We start from the raw sequence: 25,522 nt of genomic DNA on the forward strand, positions 1-25,522 counted from the left end.
CATTTTCGATTCCCCCAGGAGTCTGATCCATCGACCCTCTCTGGGCAAGTGAAAATTTTGGTCAGCATTTACCGCACCATTTTGCACGTTAGAACAGAAAAACGCTATAAATACAAACGCAGGAGAGAGCTAGTTTCCAAGCTTTTATATCTTCACTCACTTTGATCTAGATTATCCATGGTTTTATCGCTAACTGAAAAGTCATATCTGATCGACTCACTTAGTTCGACGCCTCCTGTCAGGTCCGATGGTAGGGCAGCGTATCAGTTCAGACCAATTGAAATATCCACAGACTTCCTACCGAGCTCCAATGGATCTGCTCGTGTAATTAGCAGTGACGGTAGTGAATGTGTAGTTAGTATTAAATCTAAAGTCATTAATTATACGGTTGATCCTGAACTAATTGTTGTGGATATAGACATTACGAGTCATCGTGACGATTCTCCGTTTGTAAGGAGTCTTTCCTCTATGTTTGGTAATTTGCTTGTAAAAACTTTGAACACAGATCAACTTTATTTAACGAAGAAACATGCGTTCAAGATCTACATTGATGTTTTGGTTTTGTCCAGTAATTCGTATCCTGGGTCGTTGATTTCATTTTCCATTTATTCTGCTTTAAATTCGACCTTTTTGCCGAAGCTGGTTTCCAGTAAAGACGATCTGGATGTTGAAGTGTTGCCTACATTCCATGATTATGACTTTGTTAAGCTACAGTTCGATGTGCCTCTTGTGTTTGTAGTAGCGATTGTTGGTGATAACGTAATAGTTGATCCTTCTGCCGCGGAGACGGATGTGGCCAGTAATGGTCTAATTTTAACATGGCATAATGGTAAGGTAATGGCGCCAATCAGGAATGTAGGCATGAATAATTCTTTTACGAGGGGTTTTAGTATGGAGCATGTCACGAAAGCAATCACCTTTATAAATACTTACGCTCCCAGAGTTGTTAAAGCACTTAGTGTGTAGTAGTACTTTATACTGATGTATATATACAAGTATGAATAATAAAGTCACTAGCATAATCTTTGATACAAGACATCCACTAATATTAGATGTGTTGGGCAGAGTATGAGTGTACTACAACAGCAGTGGCCGTTTGAATGTTCATAGATCTGATAATTCCTGACTGTTTAATTTCCAAACACAGATCTAATTCACTGAGGAGATGCCCTGGAATACCTTCAGCTTCTGTACCCAGCAAAATCAACGACTTTGTGGGGAAACTATAGTTGTGATCTAGTTGTACTGATTGGTCTGTTTGTTCCAGTCCTATTAAAGTATATCCTTCGGATTTTTTCTGCTTCATAAAGTCAATGATACACTCTACTTGAACTTCTTCCATGGGCATCCAGTGGTCAGCAGTCACAGCAACATTTTTAAATTGCGGATGGTTTTTGACACGAATATCTTGTACCGTTAAAAGTCCAACACCTAAGACGTCACATAATCTGCATATGCCACCGAGATTCGGAGGTTTATCCACGAGAGAGGCTACTACGATCAACTCAGAGCGCTTTACAGATACAGATGTATCTTTTTTATCTATATCTAGAATAGTTTCCCACGCACCACTCTTTGTTTGTAATGGGGAATTTTTTTGTTGGATATTCGGAGAATTTGAACTAGTAGAGGTGACCCTTTTTAATAACCATTTATCATTTTCATCTTCACCAACCAGTAAGTTAGACGGATTGTCTAAATAGTTTTCGAATTGAGATCTTGAAATATATGGCACTTGATGATCAGTCACCTTCATGATTATACCTCCAAATATATTAGTTAAGCTGCAGTCATCATTTATGCTCCAAATTATTGCATCGCCTGATCTATACTGGCCCTTTATTGCGGTCTTTTGTGCATTTATGTACAAGTTCTTTATGATCGATCTCAAAGTATCATCTGAAATCATAGAATTAAATTCAGGCCACAAGCATAATATCAGCGAATTTGAAAAGTGCCTAATTAGAGGTTTGTTTGATGCACAGTTTGGAATTAACATAGTTAAAATTCTTCTTAGTAAACGGCCTGAGTTGTTGTTTTTCTCCAATGCCCTTAATGCAATATAGCATACCTTTTCCGCACTTACAACCACGACAGGTCTTCTATCGTCTTCCATAAGATTGAATAAAATCTGTTCTATCTGTGATGGATGCTCATCAGTGAAATTTTCGCACAATTCTAGAGCAACCAGCCATTCCGCGTATATTCTCACCAATGGGGAGCTTTCTTCCACAAGGCATGGTAAAATGTATTTTATAACATTGTTCGTTAATTTAAATGTCCCTAGAAGTTTCGATAATAATAACAATTGCCATTTAGCCACTCTTTGAATTTCTTCTTGACCATCAGTTTTCTTCTTTGGCTTTACAATATTAGAATCGTTCGTGAGTAACTGAACACAAAAAGTATGTCTAAAATCATCTGAACTGCAAAGTAATGATGAAATTACATTTATCTTTGTCGAGACTTCCTCCGGTCCGTAAACATATTCATATAGGCCGTTTTTGATCTGTAAACTAGTGAAGTTCCTATCGAATAAATTGGCTATAACAGGTTTTATTGTAAAAATATTGACATATTCCTGTTGGTGGGAAAACGATGCTACCAGTATATCTGTAAGCCATTTGCGCTCCTTAGGGATAAAATCATTATAGGTCTGAATGAAACGCTTTATTCTATTTGTTAAACATGGTAAAAATGCACGCCGTGAAAATGCTTGCTCAATAAAGTTTTTACCACATGATAGCAGGATTTCAGAAATTTCAGTTTCATCATAAGCCAAAATTAACGCTACTGGATGGAAAGTTGTTCTAATAATTCCAATATGAAGATCTCTTTGGTTCAAAATAAGTCTATAAGAACACACAGAACACCATATTGCCTCCAGTGTTTTCAGGATTTTAGTGCAAAAATAGTATTTGGTCTCCTCATCTGGGTCTGCAACTTCTAATAAATCAAAAACATATTCAAACAATGATACAATTGATGAATTCCCAATATAATCATCATTATCAGAGAAAAAATTCTTGGATGCTAGTTTAACTATTTGATCCACTATTCCATTCATAGAAAATAACTTGACCATATCATTACTATTTAATCTGACGACGGAATGGCATATATTGAAAAAAGCTCCATACGCATTATCCTTGATTCGAGCATGTTTATTGCCATCCTTCAAAGATCTCTTGATTGTATCATATAAGATATATATATCTTCGATGGGCACAATTAGCAAATTGTTTCCTGATAGAACAGTGTTGCGATACAAGCTGGAAAATAACTTAAGTTTTCTCAGATCAAAGGAGGTTTTGATGAACTCAAACAAAGATGACAGATTAAGCACCTTATAGGTAGTGACCGGTATGGCATCAAAGGATACAATAGCATACGCCTTCTCATAGGAAAGATCGTCAAAATTTTTATCGTATGTTTCAAAATCAATACTAGATTCTCCAATTGAAGGTCCGGAGATAAAATCTTGTAGACAGCTTTGGTATGCTTCTGAGAACGGGGAATGATCAATATCTACTTTAGCCAGTTTCAACAAAAATGCTCTGTTGACATCGCTTGGAATAACACCATACATTAGATACACCAAGACTGAATCACAGTTATTCAAAATAATGGGATCGTATTTTGGAAATTTGTATTTGTATTTGTTGAATAATGGAATAATCAGATTGTAGCCGCAAATCGACACATGTATTTCAAAAGCTGTAAATAATGGTAGCATATCCGTATCAGAGATATCAGTGAACATTAAAATTTCTAGCCATATTGCTTGTAAAGTTGTATTGAAAACTGTATCTTGGGCTTCCATTTTTAAAATATTCTGAATCAAGCTGATGTGTTCACGGTTTAAAATGCAAAACTGAGTTTCAATTAGCATTTTCAGCAGTCCAAAGGCAACGTAGATCTTTGCAGGATCAAAAGAAGGTCTGTCAAGCCAAATTACGCGTAGTATGAGCGTAATTCTATCACTAATACTATATTCGTGAGAATCTGAAACCAATATATCTTTAACAAACTGAGAAAGTTCTTCGCCATATGTACACTTATCCTTAGAAACGTCAAAGTTGGAAGCTTGCATTGCTATCACCATGAAAGTATACCTTAAAGCAGCAGGGTTATACCAAAATACTGATCTATCTTTAACGCAAAGCATCAGTTTTAGTGAGTAGCGCCTTACAGACTCCATGGTAGATTTCATACCTGTTGAAAATAAAAGAACACCCCAGGAGGGTGGTATAGATGGATCTTTGAACAATTCCAAAATGTCTGCTGCTGCTGCTTCTAATTGATTCAGGGCAGTATCCAAAGCCATAATTTCATAGAATGTGACGAATCTTTTCCAAGCCTCCAATTGAACCTTTGTATCAGTAGCTTCCCATGCTATCAGCTTATTTTTGAACCAAACGTCATGTGGAAGGTTCTGCAAAGTCAATTTAAGAAGAGACAGACCAATTTTCCTATGTTCGTGAATGGTACTTTCCAGTACCATTTGGAGACTATGCCAGTAACCGTCAGACTTCATGAAATTCAATAAGTGTCTAGAAAAGGTCCCATTCATTAGATACCTCAACCAAAACTTTAATGCATTTTTATACGTTGAAGCTTTACGATTGTCTAGTAGCATTGTTGGAACGAAGGACCAGACAAATTCATCAAAAAGAACATCCGCTGAACAATTGGCAACCACAAGACCCATATTCCACCTAAAACTCAAAGACGCTCTGTTAGATATCGACTCATCATCACAAGCATGAAGCAAAATGAGTAATTTTTGCAAATCTTTTGACCCTAATATGCTTTTACGTGGATCATCTGAAATTTCTGCTGATTGATTCAGAGTAACAGCAGATATAAAATTAAAAATAACATCCATGTTCAAGACGGTAGCTGATTCTGGTAATGAACAGCCAAACAACGATGTAATTTTTCCTGAAAACTCAGGCTTGTCAAACATGTATTTCACCAAATGCTGCACTAGCCAATCAGAAATTTCAGGAGCCGTCTCTGGAAGCACACTTATTAATCTACCTAAATCATCAAACTCATCCAGCCCAGCATGTATTGGATCTTTCTTCCCAGCATCTTCCAAGGTATTAAAAGTACCTTCAACAACCAAAGCTCCTATACCTAACAATATGTCCTTGGTACATTCTATGGTATTTAAAATTTGATAGCAAGTCTTGTAGTCTCCATCAGAAATTAACTTCGAAATCAACGCAAATTGTTTTTCAATGCTTAGATCAGGTCTATCGTATAAATCCATCTGAACTAATTAGAAAAGGCCCTGAAGTTCCTTTTTGAATCAAGTACTAAACTACTTTTCAAAACTATATGCAGGTTCATCTCAAAACCCATCCAAGATTTTTCTACATAGTGGTATAACGTAAACCACCCATGCATTTTCACTAACACTACCCGCCACCATATCTACCGCCCCTTGATCTAGAGACATAAGTATGCTTAATCGAGACTGCATTTAGTATAATACGTTTGGAAGGTAGATCAACATTACGATATCTATTTTCAGAATCTAACGATAATTAGGATTATATTTTTTGGGGCAGGGAGAGGCTTAACTCGAAAATCATAGGTCCAACTTTTGTAGGGGATGACAGAAGGTTCCAACAGCTCAAGCGAGTTATTCAATGATGGTGATGCCGTTGGTTCTCAACTCTATCGCAATGGAGAAGGTCTTATGAATGGGTCCAACGGATCCAGTAATGGAATATTGGGGATGGGTGATGATCATAGGTTTATGAATAACGCTAATAAAAAACAAAAGGGAATTTTGGATAATGTTAGTTGTATTGATGAAGAAAACGAGGAGAAACAACAGACGGATTCAGAAAGTGACCCGGTACATACTCAAATAATCCAGGAGGACAACCCTTTTTTGGAACACCAGATGAATAAGGACCTTCCACAAGGGAAACTGATTGATAACTCTATACTTACAGCGGATTCGAACAGGCATTATCAGGAACGCCTATCCGACGACGATAAGTCAGATGACATGTCAAAATCTGCCAAGTCGCCAAGTGCTGATGAAAGTTCCAGTTCGGATTCTAATAGTAGTAGTGAGAGCATACAAGAGGGGTTATTGGCACTGCCTCCAGATAAGAGGGCTGATATGAGCGCTGGTAGCGTGCAAATTTTAGAGGCTTCCAAAGTTTCTGAGGGTCAAGGAAGATCGTACATTACGTATACAATCAAGTATAGAGACAAGGTTGTTCGTCGAAGGTATAGTGAGTTTGAGAGTTTAAGAAAAATACTGATTAAGTTGTTTCCCATGACGTTAATTCCGCCGATTCCTGAGAAGCAGTCTTTGACAAGTTATGGTAAGTCGATAGCAGGCTCTAATTCAAATTATTTGTTACCTTCTGAGGCGGCAGGTTGCGTTGATTTGACTATATCTGTTATTAATGGGAGTGTCAACAATAATGATCAAAAATTAATACGCCATCGGATTAGAATGCTCACCAGTTTTCTCAACAGGTTATTACAAAATGAAGAAATTACAAAAACGTCTATTATAGGTGACTTCTTAGATTCCAATAATGCAAATTGGAATGACGTAATTACTAGTTCTGCTACTATTTCATCACTACCAAAAAGTGTGTTGCAGTGTAATCCATTAGATCCAACGAACACTACGAGAGCTCATGCGTTTTTACCTACTCCATCATCGTCGTCCACTCAATTATTAATGGGTAAGGAGACAGTCACAACTACTATTAAGCCATCAGCTGATGATTTGGAGTTTTCTAGAATAGAATATGACTATAAGAAATACGAGCATTTATTGCACTCTGGTCTTTATAAGTACAATAGACGTATTACGAAGTCTATGCATGAATTAAAACAAGATTTAAAAGACTTGAGTGAGGCATTTGCTGAATTTGCGATAGAACAGAGCAAAGGCTGCGAGCTAGCAGAATTACTCTCTCATCTGAGTAATGCAAGTGACGAAACAGCAGCAAATCTAGAAGCTGTTGTGGGCAAACTATACTATAATATTAATGAGCCCCTCAGTGAGTCTGTGCATATGGCTGGCGCCGCTAGAGAGTTGATTCAATATAGAAAACTGAAATTTGCACAACGAGATATACTAAGGAAGACTTTGCTATACAAAGAAGGACAATTAAAAAACTAAAAGAGCTTGACGATGATGCTAGAAGAATCAACGATCTTGTAGAGGAGGAAATGAGACATAATAGGAGGGTGAATTTGCAAAAGCCAGCTGAACTAAATACGAAAACATACAAGCGGAAACTGTTTAATAAGTTCAATAAATTCGCAAACATTGTCAAGGAAACGGTAAACTACCAGGATCTTGATTCAAAAACAAACTTACAAACGATCCAAAGAGAAATCGAACAAATACGAGAATCTTTACACGTTAGTGAAAATGATTTAAAGGTTATTAGTGAGACGATAAAAAATGTACAATTACCCAAGTTTTCTCACGACAAGGATGAAGAGTTATTTGAAATATTAAAGAATTATTCTAAGTACATGAAGGAATTTGCCGAGAAAAACTTGCAGATATGGAAGGAAGTGAGGAAACTAGAAGAGGATGCATGATTATTATATATGTATATCAAGTTTTTAAAATGGCACCGTGCTATACAAAAAAAAACTTTTTAACAAAATAACAAAAAAATAGGATTTCAAATCTGATGTTTTTATTTTCAATGTCTTGAACTGATATTGCTGCCCATGGTAGTGTTTGTCTCTCGTCTCTCTGTTATTATGGAATCAAAACCCGAACATAGTCTGAAAAGCCTGAACCAGGGCCAATCTAAAGACTTGAAGTAGGTCATTAAATTCGTGTAATAAGGTAACTTTAATGTCCCAGATCTATTATGATCTATAGCCTTTATTATTTCTCTTGCTAGACACTTAGGATCCAAGTCGGGCGCAATGATTTTGGATGGTGACTGTGCGTTGTCAAACATCTTGGTATCTATTTTCCCAGGGCATACTAAAAGACTTCTGATACTACCCCTGCTACTCAGCGATGGCAGGTATGCTGAATTGTTCATATTTATCCAAGTAAACTGGTCTAACTCGTCAACTAACGACTCATGTAATGCAATTAAACCACCCTTAGACGCGCCGTACGCAGTTAGCCTGGCGGGCGTGACAAAGCCCAAAACGGATGCAATGTTAACAATATAGCCTCGACCAATCGATAGCATCGAGGGTAAAAATTCACGGATCAACATATATGGTCCCAGTAAATTGACCTGCATTATCTTCTCTATTTGTTCATTCTCCATCGCTTCTAACGGCGCATCAGAAGTAATAGCAGCATTGTTTATCAAAATCGTAACATGTCCAACATCCGTTATTATCTGCTCATGGATCTCTCGGATTCTCCCAGGAATTGATATGTCACAGGAATAGAAATATATGTCGTTCAAACACCTTAATCCAGAAGGTGGAACGATATCTAATACAACTGTGACAATCCTTTTTCTCTGTAACTCACGAACAAGCTCCCACCCTAACCCTCCAGCCCCCCCCGTCACCAAAGCAATATCTCGGGACGGATCTAATTTAAATCCAACTAATGGCAGCCCAAACCTTAGCATCTTCTCAGCAAGTGTCTGCAAACTCGAGATAAAATTCATTTCTATCCACCTATCAACCGCCTTGCTGATCCCCCTACTCCGCACTAGATGAGACAACCCGCTACCCAAATAAATACCCTCCCTCCTGTCAAAAGATTGCATATATCACTTAATAGTTATCGATTATATTGATTGACCTCTCGCTCGGTTCCCGTTCCTCTACTTGTTTCATTCATTACTTGTTATTCTTTGTCACAAAACTTAATATTTACCGCTGTCACATTTCCTGCCAAATTATAATTTTCCCCGATCGCTCGCATATGCGATGAAGAGAGGCAGGTCACCGAACGTAAACAGGGTCTTTCAGATAGACATATCAGGAAAGAGCACATTGTAAGTTGTGGCAGCAGGAGGAGGAGCTTTCAGACAGGTAACGATAGTGCAGGATACGGCATGAAGCATGCTCCGGAGGTGCTCAGGGTGAAGCGAAGAAGAGATGAAGATTCGTTCCAGACGTTGCTGTTAGAGGAGGAGGAGAGATCCAGTAAAAAGGGTAAATACGTGTTTAAATTGGCGAAGACGGTTGATCATGTTGAAGGGTACACGCCGTTATTGAAGCTCGCGAAGGAGGATGAAAACAAGGTGTTTGTGTTAGAGCAGCATCAAGAGCAGCAGCAGGCGCAGGCCCTGCAGAAGGAGAATGAGGGTAGTGGTGAGGTGGATGAGGAGTTACCATTGGAAATCTCGGAAATGTTGGAAGAATGCTTAAAGCTGAGTGCTGAAGGGAGGGATGTTGCATCTGGGAGGCTTAAGGCGGGTAAGCGACATAGTTCCCAAGGCTACGTTACGGAGATGCAGTCGCTCGAATATGTTTACGATGTGTATATTAGAGAGGTTCTTCCTGAGGATGATGAGTTTGTTCTGGACGAAGGTACGGTAGGGTACATACGAATCGTGGAGGAGCAAGGAGAACTGCTCCCAGATGAGGATGAGCTATCGGATTCACAGCTCCTCTCGGATGACGAAGACTCGAATGAAGAGCACTATTATAGGAATGACTACCCCGATGATGAGGATGATGATAGGTCTATTCTGTTTGGTAGTGAATCTGAATATTCTGAGGGCCAGGAGACACGCTCATATAGTATTCCGTGTAGCGAGGAGAGACTAGAAGACCATCCCAGTCTACCTGAACAAGACCAAAAGACTTTTGATCCCTTGTTCGAGAGTCTAGGTGGAGAAGCGAACCTTTTAAGTTCATTAAACACCACTAATTATGTAGATTTGGACAAACTTCATGGCGAACATCTTGACACTGATGAAGATGATGATGACATGTCGAAGGGTTCAGAAGCATCTTTCAAGAAGTACAGTTTCTTCCCCAACGAAGAAGACGACCCAATGGCTACACATAGGGACAAGGTATTCGCTAAGCTGCAGAGAATGATCGATCAGCGGCAACCAAAAGACTAGGCTGTGACTGCTCAACTCCAGAAATGCGTGTGGTGTTAGGCTTTTCAATTCTGGCTTTATGAAAAACGTATTTTAAATACCCGTGCATTATTTAGTGGTGTTTGGGTGTTTGTTGTTTTTTCTGTATCCGCGAAAATCACTCGTTTTCGACGTTCCAAGGCATCGAGGCGATGATCTCTATTCACCCACGCAGATTCTCTGTTGTGCGGCATCGCGCTCTGCATTGTAGCGCTAGAATCGTGTATGGGCCAAAGTTTCTAAAAGCTAACGGTTGTGTTGTTGATGGTTTAATTATCAATTGACTTTGGATTTAGGTTCTGAGATTTGGGATTATAGGACGTAGGACATTGGAAACAACGCAAGCAGAAAATGAAGTACATTCAAACTGACCAGTCTTTGGACATTCCAGAAGGCGTTACCGTTAACATCAAAGCCAGAATTGTCACTGTTACTGGACCAAGAGGTACCTTGGAAAAAAACTTGAAGCACATTGATGTTACTTTCAATAAAGTTTCTAACAAGCAGATCACCATTACGGTTCACAACGGTGACAGAAAGCATGTTGCTGCTTTGAGGACTGTGAAGTCGTTGATCTCCAATATGATTACTGGTGTGACCAAGGGTTTCAAGTACAAGATGAGATATGTTTACGCGCATTTTCCTATCAATGTGAATATTGTTGAGAAAGATGGTGCCAAGTTCATTGAGATCAGAAACTACTTGGGTGACAAAAAGGTTAGACTTGTGCCAGTCAGAGAGGGTGTTTCTATTGAGTTTTCTACCAACCAAAAGGACGAAATCGTTTTATCCGGTAACTCTATCGAGAACGTCTCTCAGAACGCTGCTGACATCCAGCAAATCTGTCGTGCTAGAAACAAGGATATCAGAAAGTTCTTGGATGGTATCTACGTCTCCGAAAAGGGTGTTCTTAGCGACGATGCTTAGATTTCTAATGACAATATGTTTTACCAATCGTTAGTAATACTTTTATCATATTAATCTTTTTTTGTAATTACAATAAAACAACTCTCCCTTTACTATCAATTCAAACGTATTGTGGTAATATATATAATATACTTAGGGTCATCAGCATTTCATCGTTTAAATGTCTAGTGTATGTTGAATTTTGATTACCTTGTATGCAATTACGTAATGCTTCGCATACAGCAGTCGGTAATGTAATGATGGAAGGAAAGTACCATTGATATCAAACGTATTAGGTAATTTTCCGATCAACCTCGCGTTTTTACTTTCTGGTGAGGTTTTGAAAAGTTTCCTTTAGAGGGTTTGCGCAGGAGTTCAAAAGGTGCCTAAGATTAGTAACTGTTGGAAAACGTTTTGGGGGATCGATGACAAGTCTCTCAATCCCGGGCAGTCGCACACCAAATCACCTTATACATTTACAAAAAATAGCGCTTTCAATGGATCTAAATATATTGAGTTGATGATATGTCATATTTCCGCATATAAATGTATTTATTAGTATATTTAGGGATTGTAGTCTTATATACTAATGTGATAACTTCATGTCAGTCTGTGTGAAACTTTGCAAGCACTCAACTTAACACTTATTGACAGTCATAATAGATGTTTGGGTTAAATTCTTAAACATCGTTTTTGAATTTATCATTCAATAACACGGAGAGGTAATTTTCAGAGCCGCACACTTCAAATGGGTATCCGTTACATGGCTTATTACATTTGGCCTCTTCAACGGTCTTCAGGCCTTTCAATACTTTCGCATCGTCCCCACAGAAACAGTCACTTCCATTCAATAAAGCTAATACCGCAGCAGATGGACATTGCGATTGACACCATCCACGTGATTGGTAGGTGTAAGCTCCCTTGGCTACCAACTTGCTAGCTAGATCATCTTTGGAGTAGCATCCTTTGTATTGGAAGGTGTCTGCGTATGCAAAAATTGCAAACATGGTACTTATAATTAGGGCAATCAACTTCATAATTTAATCTTAGAATATTTTCACTGTTTCGCTGTAAGTAGAATCTAGCTTGGTACTTGGGATCTCTGTGTTCGGATCATCTTTCAAAATATTAACGTTGGATACTACCCATATATATATATGTGTTTATTTCATCTCAAGCTATCCATTTAATTGCTAAATCGTGGTACTAACCGGAGATGTATGGTGGCTATAAATAGATCATTACTATAATTATATTAATTAAATAAATATTATAGCATGTTTATTTCAATAACTCATCATTTTTACTGTTTTAAACCTCAATGCCTAGTCAAGATGAGTGACAGTGCCTTTGTAAAAAGGAGTTTGTGAATCATGGATCTAAAAAAAGCACGCAAAGGCAAGTTCGGATCTTAATTTATCATGTCAGGTAACTTATACTCCACTATATAATATTTTACCGTATTATACCCCTACGCAACTCAATGACCACTTATTGTTATTGCTTTCGCCACTAATTGAAGATACTCTCTTAGTTTACCGCTGGACTGAAAGAGCAGATATATCTTTTCTGTCTCATTCGCAACCAATACAGAAAGACGAATTGCCTCTTGTATGAACGAGTCAATTTTAAACTTGGTAGCTGCTTCCATATAACACATGTGTAACTCGATAATCATATATGGGATGTATAACGATCTAATACTGTGCAAAATGTCATTATCACTATTATCCGTTTCGGCATTTTCCGTCAGGTCAACTAAGAAAGTCGTGACTAGATGGCGGAGTGAGTTGGAAAGAGCTTTAAACTGTTTTAATACCGTGGGTAAGTTGGAGTCTATGGTATACGCTTTGCAAGTATCTTCCCATTCATTATACCTTTTAAACACATTGACAAAATTGCTGTATTGTGTTATTTCTTGAACGAATCTATCTTCTGGGTTTTCTTCTCTGGCAGCAAGCATATCTAATTCATAATTCTTAATTATATCATCAATCTTATGGTTATCAAAAAAATTTTCCAAAGATTTTACTTTACCGTTGATTAAGAATCTTCTGCACAGAGCAATGATAGAGTCCACAGAATCTGAATGAAGTCTTCCTTCGAGCAGCCAATCTACAGCCGACATTAAACAACGGTCGATTTCTGTAACCTCGAAATTAACCGCAATCACTTCTGAAGGGTTGTAATGCGATTCGGTGTCGTTAAAAATACGTTGCCCAGTTTTCCGTAATATATTGGCAGTAGGTAATTGCAAAAAATGGCAAAGTTCTAACTGTCTTTCACGATTTTTAGGGTTTCTCAAATTGGATAAGAAATAGGAATACACATCCATTGCATAATCTGCATTCAAGAAGCTGATATAAACAGGAATCAGTTCATGTTGCTCATAAAGAGTAAGTAAAGTAACATAAGTAGTTATTAGCCTTGATTTCTCTGATTCCTTTATTAACTCAGGGCAGGTTTTATCCAGGAAAATCACAAGATGTGTTAGTATTCTTAGCAAATATGGTTCCAATAATAATTCGCTCTCACAATCTACCCCCTTAACAACATCGGAAAGTATGTCGTTGAATGATTTTATAACCGGGGATATGGTATTCAGAATTACTGAACCCATTAGCACTCTTATGGGATGCTCGCTTTCTTCTGGATTTTTGGATGCCACGATGTTGAGAACATTTTCCAATGAAAGAGGCTCGGATGGCATAGCAGTAATTAATTCTTCCTTATCGACTCTCCCTCGTTCCAGTAAATAGTTTTCAATTCTGATATTCCAAATTTCGTTTAAGTAAACTAAGAGCTCTTTATCCCAGTCGACATCTCCTGCATCTAAGCCATCTGGAATGGTTCCTGCTAAGAACTTGTAAATCGCGGCTTCGTATTTATCCAAATTTGGATTCTGTGACAACACATAAACGGCTCTTCGCCACAAAGCATGTTTTTTAATACCTTGATGGCTATCACAATTTTGGGCTAACTCTATGTCCTTTTTGGGATCTACATAATCTTCTAAACCGCACATGATCATACTCAGCGTCAAATTATCGCTATATTCACATTCTCGTCTCACTTCATCATATTCACCTGCTAAAATCAACTCATATATAAACCGATAGAACTGGTGATCATCTTCAAGATCTTTTGGATCAATGGAAGCAGACCCCTCGCGCAAGGGATAATCCAAATCATTGCTCTTAATACCTCCAGACAACATAGAATGTGACCACTTAGTAGTAGGGAGTGATTCAGGCCTAGGAGGAATAGTTAGATTCTCCTGGATCCAAGAAATTATTAACCAGATTTCATAAAGAGCACGATCCTTCTGTAGCAATTCTTTCTTGAAAACGGCATCAGACTTGTAACTGTGGGGAACAACTTCAGCTGGGCTATCGTCTGATATCCTAAAAGAGACTAACAACTCAACCAACGACCATAACTTTGCCTCTAGTTCAAAATTAGTGAATTTAATCTTGTTCTGGTCCTCTTCGATCAAACGAACATAGTCTAAAGCTGCTTCGCCTGCAATCGACCTAAATTCTTGTACCAATTGAAAAGGATCTTGCTCGTCATACCCACGAATTATTGAGCTCTGATATTCCGTCAGTACTTTCGCAAATTTCTTTAGTATTTGATTGGACTCGGTGAGATCAAGTGCCATCTTAGCTTCGAGACTCTTTTGCTTTAGTTTATTGAGATGTTATTGAAGCATCAACAGTTAATAGTTTATTGCGTGCTTTTTTTTCGATAGCTCTAAAAGCACGCTGTTCCATATCCGGAAATACGTTTTTCAATGAAGGCTTGAAGGAGTGCGTGAAAGTAATAAAAAGATGTATATACTATATATCAGTCCAATGGAAATGGGTTTCAACAAGTTTAAATAAGGTAGTAAATGCATTCTATAAAGTTGATTAGATACAGGTCCATTTAGCAAAGGGACACCAGCCTGAACCTGAGTCTGACGTTACCAAACCGACCCAAATCCCAGGTTCGTTAATCTTTGTAATGTGCTCCCATGTTCCAAATTCTTGATTTGGATCGCTCTTCCTTAACTTGTAAACCTTCCCAGATGGAGCCTGTAGCATTATTACTTTTAGGGGTTTAGAGACATGACTATATGAATCATAGACCAGGCCATCGCATGGAGTTTGGATAATTTGAAATGTGTATTCATTACCTGTGAACAAGAACTTATTCTGTGGCTCTTTTATATAGACATCTACCTTTTGGGAGTCGGAAGATGAAATCCTGGCAACAAATTCATATTCTTTGGAGGTGCCAACATGTGTTAAGGGGATCATCATAGATAGTGGGGATAACTCTGTTATATTGGAGCACGTCACCGTGATACCCGAATGAATATGCAAAATGCCACTACTGACTCCTGGTGGCAACACAGCTTTAATAACTGCAACACGATTTCTCTTATGCAGTCTAAACTGCACCAAAGATAAATTCATGTTTCTGAATTTGTCACCATTACGTCCGTTAGTAATCACAGAGGTGTGGATATCTATGTCGAAAGGCAGCTTTATTGAGCACTCAAAAATCTCAGAATTCTGAAGTTCACACAAACCCAGGCTGAATTTGTAAATTCTAAGGTCATTTTTGAAAAACGTTGGGAACACCAAAGGTAGACATAGAGCGATACTTCTGTCAATTGCCGGAATTATATGTTGTTCATCATAATACTGTGGCACATGAGTATAAATTAAATGCAACGGTTGCGCTAAAAAATAGAAGTCTTCCGCATGTATTTGTTTTCTATTATTAACATATTCATGGATTGGGTTGGAAATATTGCCCAATATGACGTCAATAAGCCTCATTTCACCATTTACCAAAACTCGCAGCCAACAATGGTTTAATTTAAATGTCAAATTATCTGCATTGGGTGTTTTCAAAAATCCAACAATTAGATCACATTGGATTCCTAACGTATTCGCCATCCTCTTAAATATCCATGTTAGTTGATATGGCGTACAATAGTTATGGTGTAAAGCTCCATCTATATCTTTAGGTTCTTGCTCAAAATTTGTTTTGCCACGATCATCAATCAATCGAAAAAATTCTGTACAAAATGTGTATAGGCCTCTGAGTTGTTCAATCTGTGTCTTATAACCAGATCTGAAATTATAATCAGCAAATGACTCCACAGTAAATGGGCCAGTTTGTTGGCATCGTTTTCTTGTTTTGAGGTCTATTCTTTCGACATCCAAACATTTCAATTCGATATCAACAACTCCAGGTTTCTGTCCATGAAGTACATCATTGGTATTAATTTCTTCATTAATATATTCTTGTGGACGTAGAACAACATCTCTGTTTTCACACAGTACTCTTCTTTCACGTTCGCGTTTTTCTTTAGAGCTCAAAGTATTAGATCTGTGTAAGTGAGCTTGAGCCTGCAACCAAGTTGAGGCATCGCCATCACTAATATTTAGGTTGCTTAAATCTGGTAGTTTTGGCATACCGGTTGAATTAGAAGTTCCAGTACCTAGTACTTTCCTCAAAATTTCGGTCATCTTGTTTGGAACACCGAACTCTCTAGGTTGACTTGCATTATCTTCTAGGGGATCGTTTGAGTTGTTCATTGAGTCAGTAAAAGATTGAGCAAATCTATGCCTCGCTAAACTTCCTGCACTGGAGGCACTGAAATCACTCATCATTGCAAAACTTTCTTCGCTGGCTGTTAATGATTCTTCCATATAGCGCGTATTTGCAAATATATGAGCAGAGCCCAGCTCACCAAAGCTAGATGGTGCATACCCATCATAAAAATTATGATTTGAGTTGAAATAGTTAGCAGTAAGGTTGCTATCTTCCATTGGAGAACGCCTTGCTGATGAGTCTCTGCTATACAATTCATTGCAGGAATGTGAAGCTGTGCCCCCAGCATAAAATAGCGGGCTCTGGGGAGACTTTCCAACATTAGTGTTACTAGAAGTAGTATCAGGAATTGGTGGTAATGGCGGTAAATCAGACTTGGATCTTTCTCTTGTATAGTCACCTTTATTTTGCATATTCAACTTGTTGACTGACTCGCTAGATCCGTTACTATCAATTCCAAAAAAGCGACCTCCATAGCGATGAGGGAAAGGTTTGATTGAATTGTCGTTCGAAATTGGACTGATATTGGATGATGAACCATAATGATAAGGGCTCATGCGTGGTGGTGTCCGAAAGCCCTTTTCATAATGTTGGATTCGTCTGCTTGAAGGAGATAGCTCGCCCGGAAAAGATAAAGGAGATGTTCCATCTCTACTCATAGTAGAATAAATATCTTCATGGTCATTTTCAATAGCTGAAGAGCGTCTAGGAATTGGAGGTAGTGTGCTTTTAGCGTTCTGGAGCTTACTAGGAGATGTTGTTGGAGTACTACCGGTGTCGTACGGCTTCTTTGGAGACAGCGAATTAAAACTGTTGTACACCTCTTGGATAAGCTGTACATAACCTAATGGAAAATAACCCGTCTTTTTATTTCTCAATAACCTTCCATATAGCCAATCACCTTTAACTTTAGTGACTTCAATCAAATCGCTTTCTAAAAAGCCCAAATCTTGTCCCTGTTCGCCAGACCAAGAGTACAACGCCCTCACTTTAAATGGGGTGTTAGGTAAAGGGCCAGACATTCAAGAGGATCAGCTATTTAATTAGCAAACGATAAAATCTTTAAGTATCTCTCAAAATCTCGCTCTGCCCTTAATCTTCTAACTATGGTTTCTGTTTATCATTAAGACTCACAGATATCTTAAATTTATTAAAAGATCTCTATGAAAACAGATGCATAGAAACGAACTATTCGCGCTTCGCGGAGTGACACAGATAAAAGGAAGCATTGTCATATTCTGCTACTCGTATACGATCAAATAATCAAGATCAAGCAGCTTCTCGCTACAGGATCTACTCTTGTTCGTTCCAATTGTATCACTTAGAAGCTTCTAAGCAACACATACTCCCATGGTATTAAAAGTAACTAATTTTAGAAGGTAACTCGACAGTGGACGGAAAATTAGTTATTTAATAGGAAGTTAGGTTCACGATAAATAACTGATGATAAAATATTTAACTGCATAACAACATGGTAATGCGCCAACGGAAACTAGCTGTATATTCTACATTCAAAAGGCAACAATATAGATAAATAGATAAAAGTATTTAAATGCAGCTACGTGTAACTTTAGTTTACGATGTTTCTGGTAGCCTCTCTAGATTTTTGAATCAAGTAAGCATCGGCTAAAACTAAAGCAGTCATCGCTTCAACAATTGGCGTAGCTCTCGGTGTAACAGACGGATCATGTCTGCCCTTAGCGGCCAAAATACCATTCGTGCCACTGTAGGTGGATGTTTCCTGCTCTTGAGATATAGTCGCCGCAGATTTGAAGGGAACCGAGAAGTAGATATGTTCTCCATTCGAAATTCCACCCTGTATACCGCCTGAATTATTGGTTTTGGTCCTTAACCTTCCATCTTCTTTATTGAAGACGAAAGGATCGTTATGCTTCGAACCTGGGAGTTCGACACCAGCAAAACCCGAGCCGATTTCAAACCCTTTTGAGGCTGGAAGGGAAAGCATAGCATGAGCCAACATCGCCTCTAATTTGTCGAAGCAGGGTTCACCGAGCCCCACTGGAACATTTCTAACGACACATGTTACAACACCTCCGATGGAATCCTTCTCACCTCTATACTTTTCAATTTCTTTAACCATAGCGGTAGAAACGGAGGGATCCGGACAACGAATAGGACCAGAGGCATCTACCTGTTCCCTAGTTATAGTGTTCAACACATGTTGGAAAGAGGGGTCAAACGGATTACGATTCATCTTCACAGTTCCAATTTGGGATACGAAAGCAACGATCTCGACGTTAGAAACCAACTTCAAAAACTTTTCAGCAATTGCCCCAGCAGCAACTCTTCCAATAGTTTCTCTTGCAGAAGAACGGCCACCTCCAGATGAAGCTTTGATGCCATACTTCTCAATATAAGTAAAATCCGCGTGCGATGGCCTTGGATATTGATCCATTTCGCCATAATCATGAGGCCTTTGATCTTCGTTTTTCACAATCATACCAATAGGTGTGCCTAAGGTCTTATCAAACTCTGTACCTGATTGAATTTCAACTCTATCTTTCTCGTTCCTGGGCGTAGACAACTTTGACTGGCCAGGTCTCCGCCTAGTCAATTGAGTTTGAATATCTTCTTCAGTCAAAGACATGCCTGGAGGAACTCCTTCGACAATACAACCGACGGATTTACAGTGAGATTCCCCATAGGTGGTGACCCTGAATAGCACACCAAAGCTAGACATTGAATATTATGATTTTCCTTGCTGCTATGGTGGATTACCAAAACCTGGAACAGCGTCTTTCTTTTAAGAAATTATCTTAAAACGCCGTTTTATGCATTTTACATCTTGAAGAGGATGAATCATCGGCTGACGAATATACTTATGTAATTAAAAAGCATCAGTACATCACATAAAGTACGTCTGGAACTAAAGTGCCTTGAAACTTGGGATTATTATCAATTGCCTTGAGGATATATCTCTTGTAGTGTAAACGAATACTCAGAAGAAACATCTCTGCTTTGAAGGTACCTTATTTGATTTGGTAAGTATATTTATTTTTTAATGTTCACTTTTAGAAGAAACTTTTTAATCCGAAACAGCTCCATTTGTCTGCTTTCTTGAATAATACACAGGTAGAAAGACAACTAAATAAATAATGTACATCGAAATATCTAGTAAGCTTTAAGTTATAACATTAATATACACCGGTAGATAATAAGAGGATATCAGGCCTTAAATTAGCCTTAATACCCTCATTTTACTGATTTTGTTTAGACGTAATAGGTTCAACACTCATTTTACACGAATCGATTATAATCTGGTTTCCAACACAAGTATTAGGGTAGGTGGACACAAGTTCGTAATACAAATGGAGAATAATAATTAATAGAGTTACTTTATGCAGAGAGGAAGTTAAATATTGTAATGCTTTCCTCAATTGAGAATTTATTCCAGATAGATGAGTTGGTACGGGCTATTGAGGAGGAAAGAGATATAATAGCTGAGCAGTTACAGGAATGCACAAATGTGCAGGACGATTTACTGAGTGATTTTGGTACTTTGAATGAGAAACTAGCCAGTATTGCCCAGGAAATAAGTAGTGTAAGCTCATTAGATGATGTGGAACGATTGAAATCGACTTACGGTAATTTGACGATTCTATCACAGATTGAATTCACACTCAAGTCCAAGAGGGAACTGGAAGAACAATTGGAAAATGCTGAACAGATTGAAAGTCTCTTAAGACAGTTAAATGGGTTAGAGACAACAGAATATAAGCAGCTTAAGGATATGCATGACAAAATATTAACCTTGGTAGAGTCAGATATTTCAATGAAAGTTATCAATAGGTTTAATGAAATTGTCACATCTCATGCCTTGGAATTGAGTAAAAAGTTTGAGAAAGATTTACTAGAAGCTCGGTGTGACACCCCTCAGTTTGTTTATTCAGAAAGAGTTATTAGGGATTTACGTGAACAGTCAAGTTATTTATTTAAACTCTCTCAACTCATTCTCCCTGAACCAAAATCGGAGCAGTATTGGAATTTTGTTTGCTTAGCTAACAATTTTAAAATTAAGTTCATTTATCATTTTACAAATCCCTCTTCAGAATCAGAGAAGCAATCAATAGAAAATTACTTTAAGTTTCTTGACAAATATTTGGATGAAAACCTCTTCAAGTATATTGAATATTTCCATGATGAGGAGGTGACCAAATCCGTAATTCACAAAAAATTCGTTGATCACATCCTTGATCCTGTCCGTGAGAAAATACAGGCTACATTAACTAAGATTTCCACTTCTAATTCACCAGCGGATATTAAAACATTAGTGATTTTAATTTCTCAAATATTCATAACTGACAATGCTTTACTAAAAAATCATTTATATGATGGTGTTGGTTTAGTATCGTTAATCCCTCTTGAGGCATTGAAAGTTTGGCAGAATTTCGAAGTTGAATCTGCGACGTCTCAATTCGAAAAAATCACTTCTAATAAATCATTATCAACCAAAAGTAGTGTTGACTTTTCAAAGTTATTGGAAAACATGTATAAGTATTTGGAACCTTTTTTCAATATTGATTATCATGTATTGTTCCCCATAAAATTCCAATTGGCTGATCAAATATTCATACAACTACCCATAAAATACAGGGCATTCTTACTTTCTAAAGATGTGGGCATGAACTCATTATCACAAGAACAACAGTTAGAAAATACATTTCTGAGGTTGCACAATCTGCTGCTTCTATACAATACATTAGCACTGTTCTGCCATAAGGTCACGTTCATTGAAATGAAAAACACAATAAACCGGACAACTAATTCCAACTATGATAGCATCTTTGATGAAGTTTTAGGAAATTATGATGACGCTTTGGTTATACTTCGGGACTCTATAGTCCATAGGTGGGTGAAGAAATTAAGCAATGCCCTACGTAATTACTTTAAATTTAATGAATGGCACAAAATTTCAGCTGAACCAGAACAATGCAGTCCTGATTTGGTGGAGGCCTTGAGTTTGATGAAGAAAATCACAAGGATGCTGGAAGAGTATTCATACCCCGTTAATATTTTGGACGAGATAAAAGTTACAATGTTGGAAAATATAATCAATTTCTACTTGAACTATATTGTTAAGCTGAATAAATTCAGTGAAAAAGGTTTAGATCAATTGCAGTTTGATTTTGAATCAATAAGGGAAACATTAAATCTTTCTTATGACAGATATTTAATCTCAGAGGAGGCGTCTTTACTGGAGTATTTCAAAATATTAGAATTAAAGTTCTCTGCTGATCCCATACATTCCGAATTTTTAAAAAAGGGTTACATCTCCAAGAAGCAATCTGATGATTTCCAGGATTTAAGATCCTTGTTGGATATTAGGCACTTAGACGCTAATGAAATAGCAGATGCTCTATATAGATCTATATAACACTAATAAACTAATCAATAAAAATTTACCCCAATATATTATTAGTGAACCTGAAAAGTTCCTCCTCAAATGCATCCCTTGGCAATGGTGGATTAGGGGTAGAATTAGATTGAAAGGCAGTATTTTTAAAATTTTCTATTATTTCACCAACAGAAGATATCATGCCAGTCAGTCCAACATCGAAAAAAGTTCCATTATGTGGCCTGTTTATCCAGTGGCAGTCTCTTTCGACTTGTTCATCTATAGGTGAGTCAGCATGATTTCCGACAGGATAAGAATTTTCTGTCCCATTAAAATGATTTTGAACCAAGTGATCTACCACAGACCAGCCATAGGCATTCACAAACCTTCTCCTAACAATTATATTGTTATGTGCATCTGGTTTCAAATTGACTATTACCTTTCTCCAAGTTAACCCTCGATGCCATTTTTTAGCCATTTCTTCTTCCAATTGCTTATATTGATCCCCATTTCCAAGATTTAATAATGAATCCCAAAAACTTTTTGAAGGTGAAGAATTTGGTTCAGGGATGTCATCCTCAGAATACATCTTGTCATGTAATATAATATTCGGTCTTGAAGAAGGATCCATGATATACGTTTTGTCCGGCAGTGGAGGAAGCAAAACAGACATCACAGATTCAAGTATAGAGCCCTTGGGGATAGCAGAGTCTCCTTGAAGTTGAGGTGCTAATAAATTTATGACCTTTATTAATGGGTTAAAAAGCGTTTTCGTAAAGAAATTTTGGCTATCGGACCTGTAATAAGAATTATTCTTAAGCTGACTCAAGACATCATCATAATCTAGATAAAGAAGTGCTGAAGTGTAAAGAGGAACGATTCCATCATTTGTAGCATTAGCATATAATGTCCTCTTCTGAAACTTTTTTAAGGCATTCCTTGTGATCGGTCCCGGTAGATCGTACAATAATGGGCTTTCTTGATTTGAAGCTACCTGTAATCTCAAATCTTGACCAGTTTTGCCAACAATTCCCATAGATAAAAACATATTAACATAAACAGGGTTGTTTGTTACAAGACCCAATAGTGGCGAGGCTAGAGTGACAAAATTCACTGGCTGAACTGTATCAAAAAACCACGGATAGTTTACCGAAATATAGGCGATAGCAAAGGTTTGCGTTAAGCCACCTAAGGAATGACCAATGAACGATATTTTTTTAACCCTTTTATTATATAGCTGTTTCACAATATGTTCTGCTAACCTGGTTCCCAAAAATTTGATGCCCTTTTCAGTCTTGCATATATTATCCATAAAACCTTTAACAATTAATAACTCATTAGGATAGTGTCGTTGAGCATCTTCTATCTGTTCCTTCAAATAGTTGAGATCTGCAGTGATGTTTGAATGTAATCCATGTGTAAGGATTACTAAATGTTCAGGTTTTAAACAATCATCAAATATTTGTTGTGGCAAATTCCAGAGATCTAAAGTCGTTTGTCGATTAACCGTAATTCTATTACTAAAAGAGCCAGCTGTCGGTTCAAGCGCAATATCTTCGCTTATGGCTTCCTTGGATGTCGCAATCGTGATTTCAAACGCAATTTGGGTGTTAGAAGTAAATATAATCTGACTGATAACTTCAACTATCCAAAAATACTTTTTTTGTAGCTTGTGTAATGATAACTCTGCAATAAATTCCTGCTGAGGTTGAATTGTTGAATCAAACTGTGGCTGATCCGCTGAAGCAAATAGCTTTTGCGAATGATGGTATTCTTTTGTTCTTACATCACAATATAATACATAAGGTCCCATCAAATATGCCGCTCTATATGTCAAGTTTGAAATGTTCTTTACTTTCACCCATAAAGACCCGAAGTCCAAGTCCTCCGGTAAATCATCATCATCATCATAGAAATCATAAGCAAAATAATACCTCTCAAGTTCACCAATTTTAACGGACGACCTGTAATGATATAAAAATATAGGATTATCTTCAGAGGCCATTATAGGTGGCCAACGTAAAACTATAATAGCAGTTTCTGCGTATATATCATATGGGTATGGATCGAGCTTTGTTTGTGTTTCAGAAGTAACAAATCGCTGCGGGTTATTGAATTTTCGCCCGGTCCCTCAAATGTGTGAAGTTGATGCACAATAAATGAATCATACCTATAGTTGTTTACAGCTACTTCAAGCAAAAGGTTAAACATATATATCCTCTTCATTTCCCGTTCTTACGTCATTATACTATTCTAGTTCATTCTATTTACATGTGATTACTTAAAGAGTATATTATTCACTGTGTATGACTAGAGATATCCATCTCCAATAGCATCCTTCCGGCTTTAACCTCATCATCGTTTTTTTCGACTGCTGATATTAAGTCATCCAACCTTTCACCAGCCATAATTCCATTCAAGTCGTAGAGCGTATATCCGCATCGGTGGTCAGTAACGCGGTTCTGGGGGTAATTATATGTTCTTATCTTATCAGATCTGCCAGTTGAAGAGACTTGATCTTTCCTGGCGCTCCTTTCCTGAGCTTCTTTTTCCTTAAGTTCTCTTTCCGCCAGTTTTGCACGCAATATCTGGAATGCTTTGGCTTTGTTTCTATGTTGAGATCGTTCCTCTTGCATAGATATAACGATACCGGATGGGTAGTGAGTAAGGCGGACAGCTGAATCTGTAGTATTGACATGCTGTCCACCTTTACCGCCTGCCCTCATGACATCAATCCTTATTTCGTCTGGTTTAAATGTCCTTTCATAGCTTGCTACAGAAGACTCATCACCCATCTGTGGTAAGACAACTACTGCTGCAGTTGACGTATGTGTCCTACCTTTAGCCTCTGTGGCAGGTATTCTTTGGACACGATGTACTCCTGCTTCATATTTCAATCTATCATAGGATCCAGGTTGGTCAATGCTTAGGATAGCTTCAGATAGACCAGAACCACTGCAGTTTTTAGTGCTCGACGTAATGCTCCACTTCCATCTGTGATATTGAGCATAATTTATGTACATGTGTAGCAGATCTTGAGTAAAAATCATTGCCTCCACCCCCCCAACACCTGGTCTAAATTCTAAAATGCAAGGTTTATCGGCGAATGGATGCGGTGGAAGTAATTTATTAAGAAGTTTATCTGCTGCATTAACGAGTGTTGGGAGTAATTCATTTAGCTCAAGCTGTGCATCATCTTTCAGACTTGGGTCTTCATTGACCATATGATTTAATTCCTTATAATTTGCCAAGTTGGCTTGATACGTATTAAAAGCATCCGCAATTGAAGATAGTCTGGAATATACCTTTTGTTCTTCTAAGTCGAATCCTGTATTTTTGGACAATAACAATTCTAACTTCTTAAACTCTATCACGTATTTCTCAGCTCTCTTTGTTAACGATGGATGCAATTCTTTAAATTCCAAAGCTTGAGATTGCCATCGAACTTGTTTCCATGCAATACTTCTGAGCAAGGGCTTCCACATTCTAGATAGCATCTTACTACTACCTGCTTAGCTGTTTTGCTCTACAGCTTCTTCGCTTGTATGCGAGCGTATGTGTATGAACA

The 25,522-nt window shown here is 37.8% G+C and overlaps 12 protein-coding genes and 1 further gene across 12 annotated transcripts; 5 read left to right on the forward strand and 8 right to left on the reverse strand.

The window, feature by feature from the left end:
• Nucleotides 1–177: 177 nt before the first annotated feature.
• RRP42 (exosome non-catalytic core subunit RRP42) lies at nt 178–966 on the forward strand (the record flags this gene model as incomplete). Its single annotated transcript, XM_003645615.1, has 1 exon — nt 178–966. The coding sequence occupies one exon, from the start codon at nt 178–180 to the stop codon at nt 964–966; it is 789 nt and encodes a 262-aa protein (XP_003645663.1).
• An 82-nt stretch (nt 967–1,048) lies between these two features.
• Nucleotides 1,049–5,278, reverse strand: TRM3 (tRNA (guanosine(18)-2'-O)-methyltransferase; the record flags this gene model as incomplete). Its single annotated transcript, XM_003645616.1, has 1 exon — nt 1,049–5,278. One exon carries the CDS (start codon nt 5,276–5,278, stop codon nt 1,049–1,051), a length of 4,230 nt encoding a protein of 1,409 aa, XP_003645664.1.
• A 345-nt stretch (nt 5,279–5,623) lies between these two features.
• Nucleotides 5,624–7,599, forward strand: Ecym_3360 (the record flags this gene model as incomplete).
• A 107-nt stretch (nt 7,600–7,706) lies between these two features.
• Nucleotides 7,707–8,753, reverse strand: Ecym_3361 (short-chain dehydrogenase/reductase; the record flags this gene model as incomplete). Its single annotated transcript, XM_003645617.1, has 1 exon — nt 7,707–8,753. One exon carries the CDS (start codon nt 8,751–8,753, stop codon nt 7,707–7,709), a length of 1,047 nt encoding a protein of 348 aa, XP_003645665.1.
• Nucleotides 8,754–9,044: 291 nt separating this feature from the next.
• IWR1 (Iwr1p) lies at nt 9,045–10,064 on the forward strand (the record flags this gene model as incomplete). Its single annotated transcript, XM_003645618.1, has 1 exon — nt 9,045–10,064. The coding sequence occupies one exon, from the start codon at nt 9,045–9,047 to the stop codon at nt 10,062–10,064; it is 1,020 nt and encodes a 339-aa protein (XP_003645666.1).
• Nucleotides 10,065–10,433: 369 nt separating this feature from the next.
• On the forward strand, nt 10,434–11,009 carry RPL9A (60S ribosomal protein uL6; the record flags this gene model as incomplete). The annotated part of the gene is made up of 1 exon (XM_003645619.1): nt 10,434–11,009. One exon carries the CDS (start codon nt 10,434–10,436, stop codon nt 11,007–11,009), a length of 576 nt encoding a protein of 191 aa, XP_003645667.1.
• A 659-nt stretch (nt 11,010–11,668) lies between these two features.
• Ecym_3364 (uncharacterized protein) lies at nt 11,669–12,025 on the reverse strand (the record flags this gene model as incomplete). The annotated part of the gene is made up of 1 exon (XM_003645620.1): nt 11,669–12,025. One exon carries the CDS (start codon nt 12,023–12,025, stop codon nt 11,669–11,671), a length of 357 nt encoding a protein of 118 aa, XP_003645668.1.
• A 443-nt stretch (nt 12,026–12,468) lies between these two features.
• NUP84 (Nup84p) lies at nt 12,469–14,649 on the reverse strand (the record flags this gene model as incomplete). Its single annotated transcript, XM_003645621.1, has 1 exon — nt 12,469–14,649. The coding sequence occupies one exon, from the start codon at nt 14,647–14,649 to the stop codon at nt 12,469–12,471; it is 2,181 nt and encodes a 726-aa protein (XP_003645669.1).
• Nucleotides 14,650–14,899: 250 nt separating this feature from the next.
• Nucleotides 14,900–17,620, reverse strand: CYK3 (Cyk3p; the record flags this gene model as incomplete). The annotated part of the gene is made up of 1 exon (XM_003645622.1): nt 14,900–17,620. The coding sequence occupies one exon, from the start codon at nt 17,618–17,620 to the stop codon at nt 14,900–14,902; it is 2,721 nt and encodes a 906-aa protein (XP_003645670.1).
• A 548-nt stretch (nt 17,621–18,168) lies between these two features.
• On the reverse strand, nt 18,169–19,299 carry ARO2 (bifunctional chorismate synthase/riboflavin reductase [NAD(P)H] ARO2; the record flags this gene model as incomplete). Its single annotated transcript, XM_003645623.1, has 1 exon — nt 18,169–19,299. One exon carries the CDS (start codon nt 19,297–19,299, stop codon nt 18,169–18,171), a length of 1,131 nt encoding a protein of 376 aa, XP_003645671.1.
• A 684-nt stretch (nt 19,300–19,983) lies between these two features.
• Nucleotides 19,984–21,993, forward strand: TIP20 (Tip20p; the record flags this gene model as incomplete). Its single annotated transcript, XM_003645624.1, has 1 exon — nt 19,984–21,993. The coding sequence occupies one exon, from the start codon at nt 19,984–19,986 to the stop codon at nt 21,991–21,993; it is 2,010 nt and encodes a 669-aa protein (XP_003645672.1).
• A 25-nt stretch (nt 21,994–22,018) lies between these two features.
• Ecym_3369 (lipase ROG1 family protein) lies at nt 22,019–23,959 on the reverse strand (the record flags this gene model as incomplete). The annotated part of the gene is made up of 1 exon (XM_003645625.1): nt 22,019–23,959. The coding sequence occupies one exon, from the start codon at nt 23,957–23,959 to the stop codon at nt 22,019–22,021; it is 1,941 nt and encodes a 646-aa protein (XP_003645673.1).
• Nucleotides 23,960–24,251: 292 nt separating this feature from the next.
• On the reverse strand, nt 24,252–25,451 carry MRF1 (Mrf1p; the record flags this gene model as incomplete). Its single annotated transcript, XM_003645626.1, has 1 exon — nt 24,252–25,451. One exon carries the CDS (start codon nt 25,449–25,451, stop codon nt 24,252–24,254), a length of 1,200 nt encoding a protein of 399 aa, XP_003645674.1.
• Between the last annotated feature and the right edge of the window lie 71 nt (nt 25,452–25,522).

This window comes from Eremothecium cymbalariae, chromosome 3 (genome assembly GCF_000235365.1).
Source record: "Eremothecium cymbalariae DBVPG#7215 chromosome 3, complete sequence".
In the NCBI taxonomy this organism is placed as follows: Eukaryota; Fungi; Ascomycota; class Saccharomycetes; order Saccharomycetales; family Saccharomycetaceae; genus Eremothecium; species Eremothecium cymbalariae.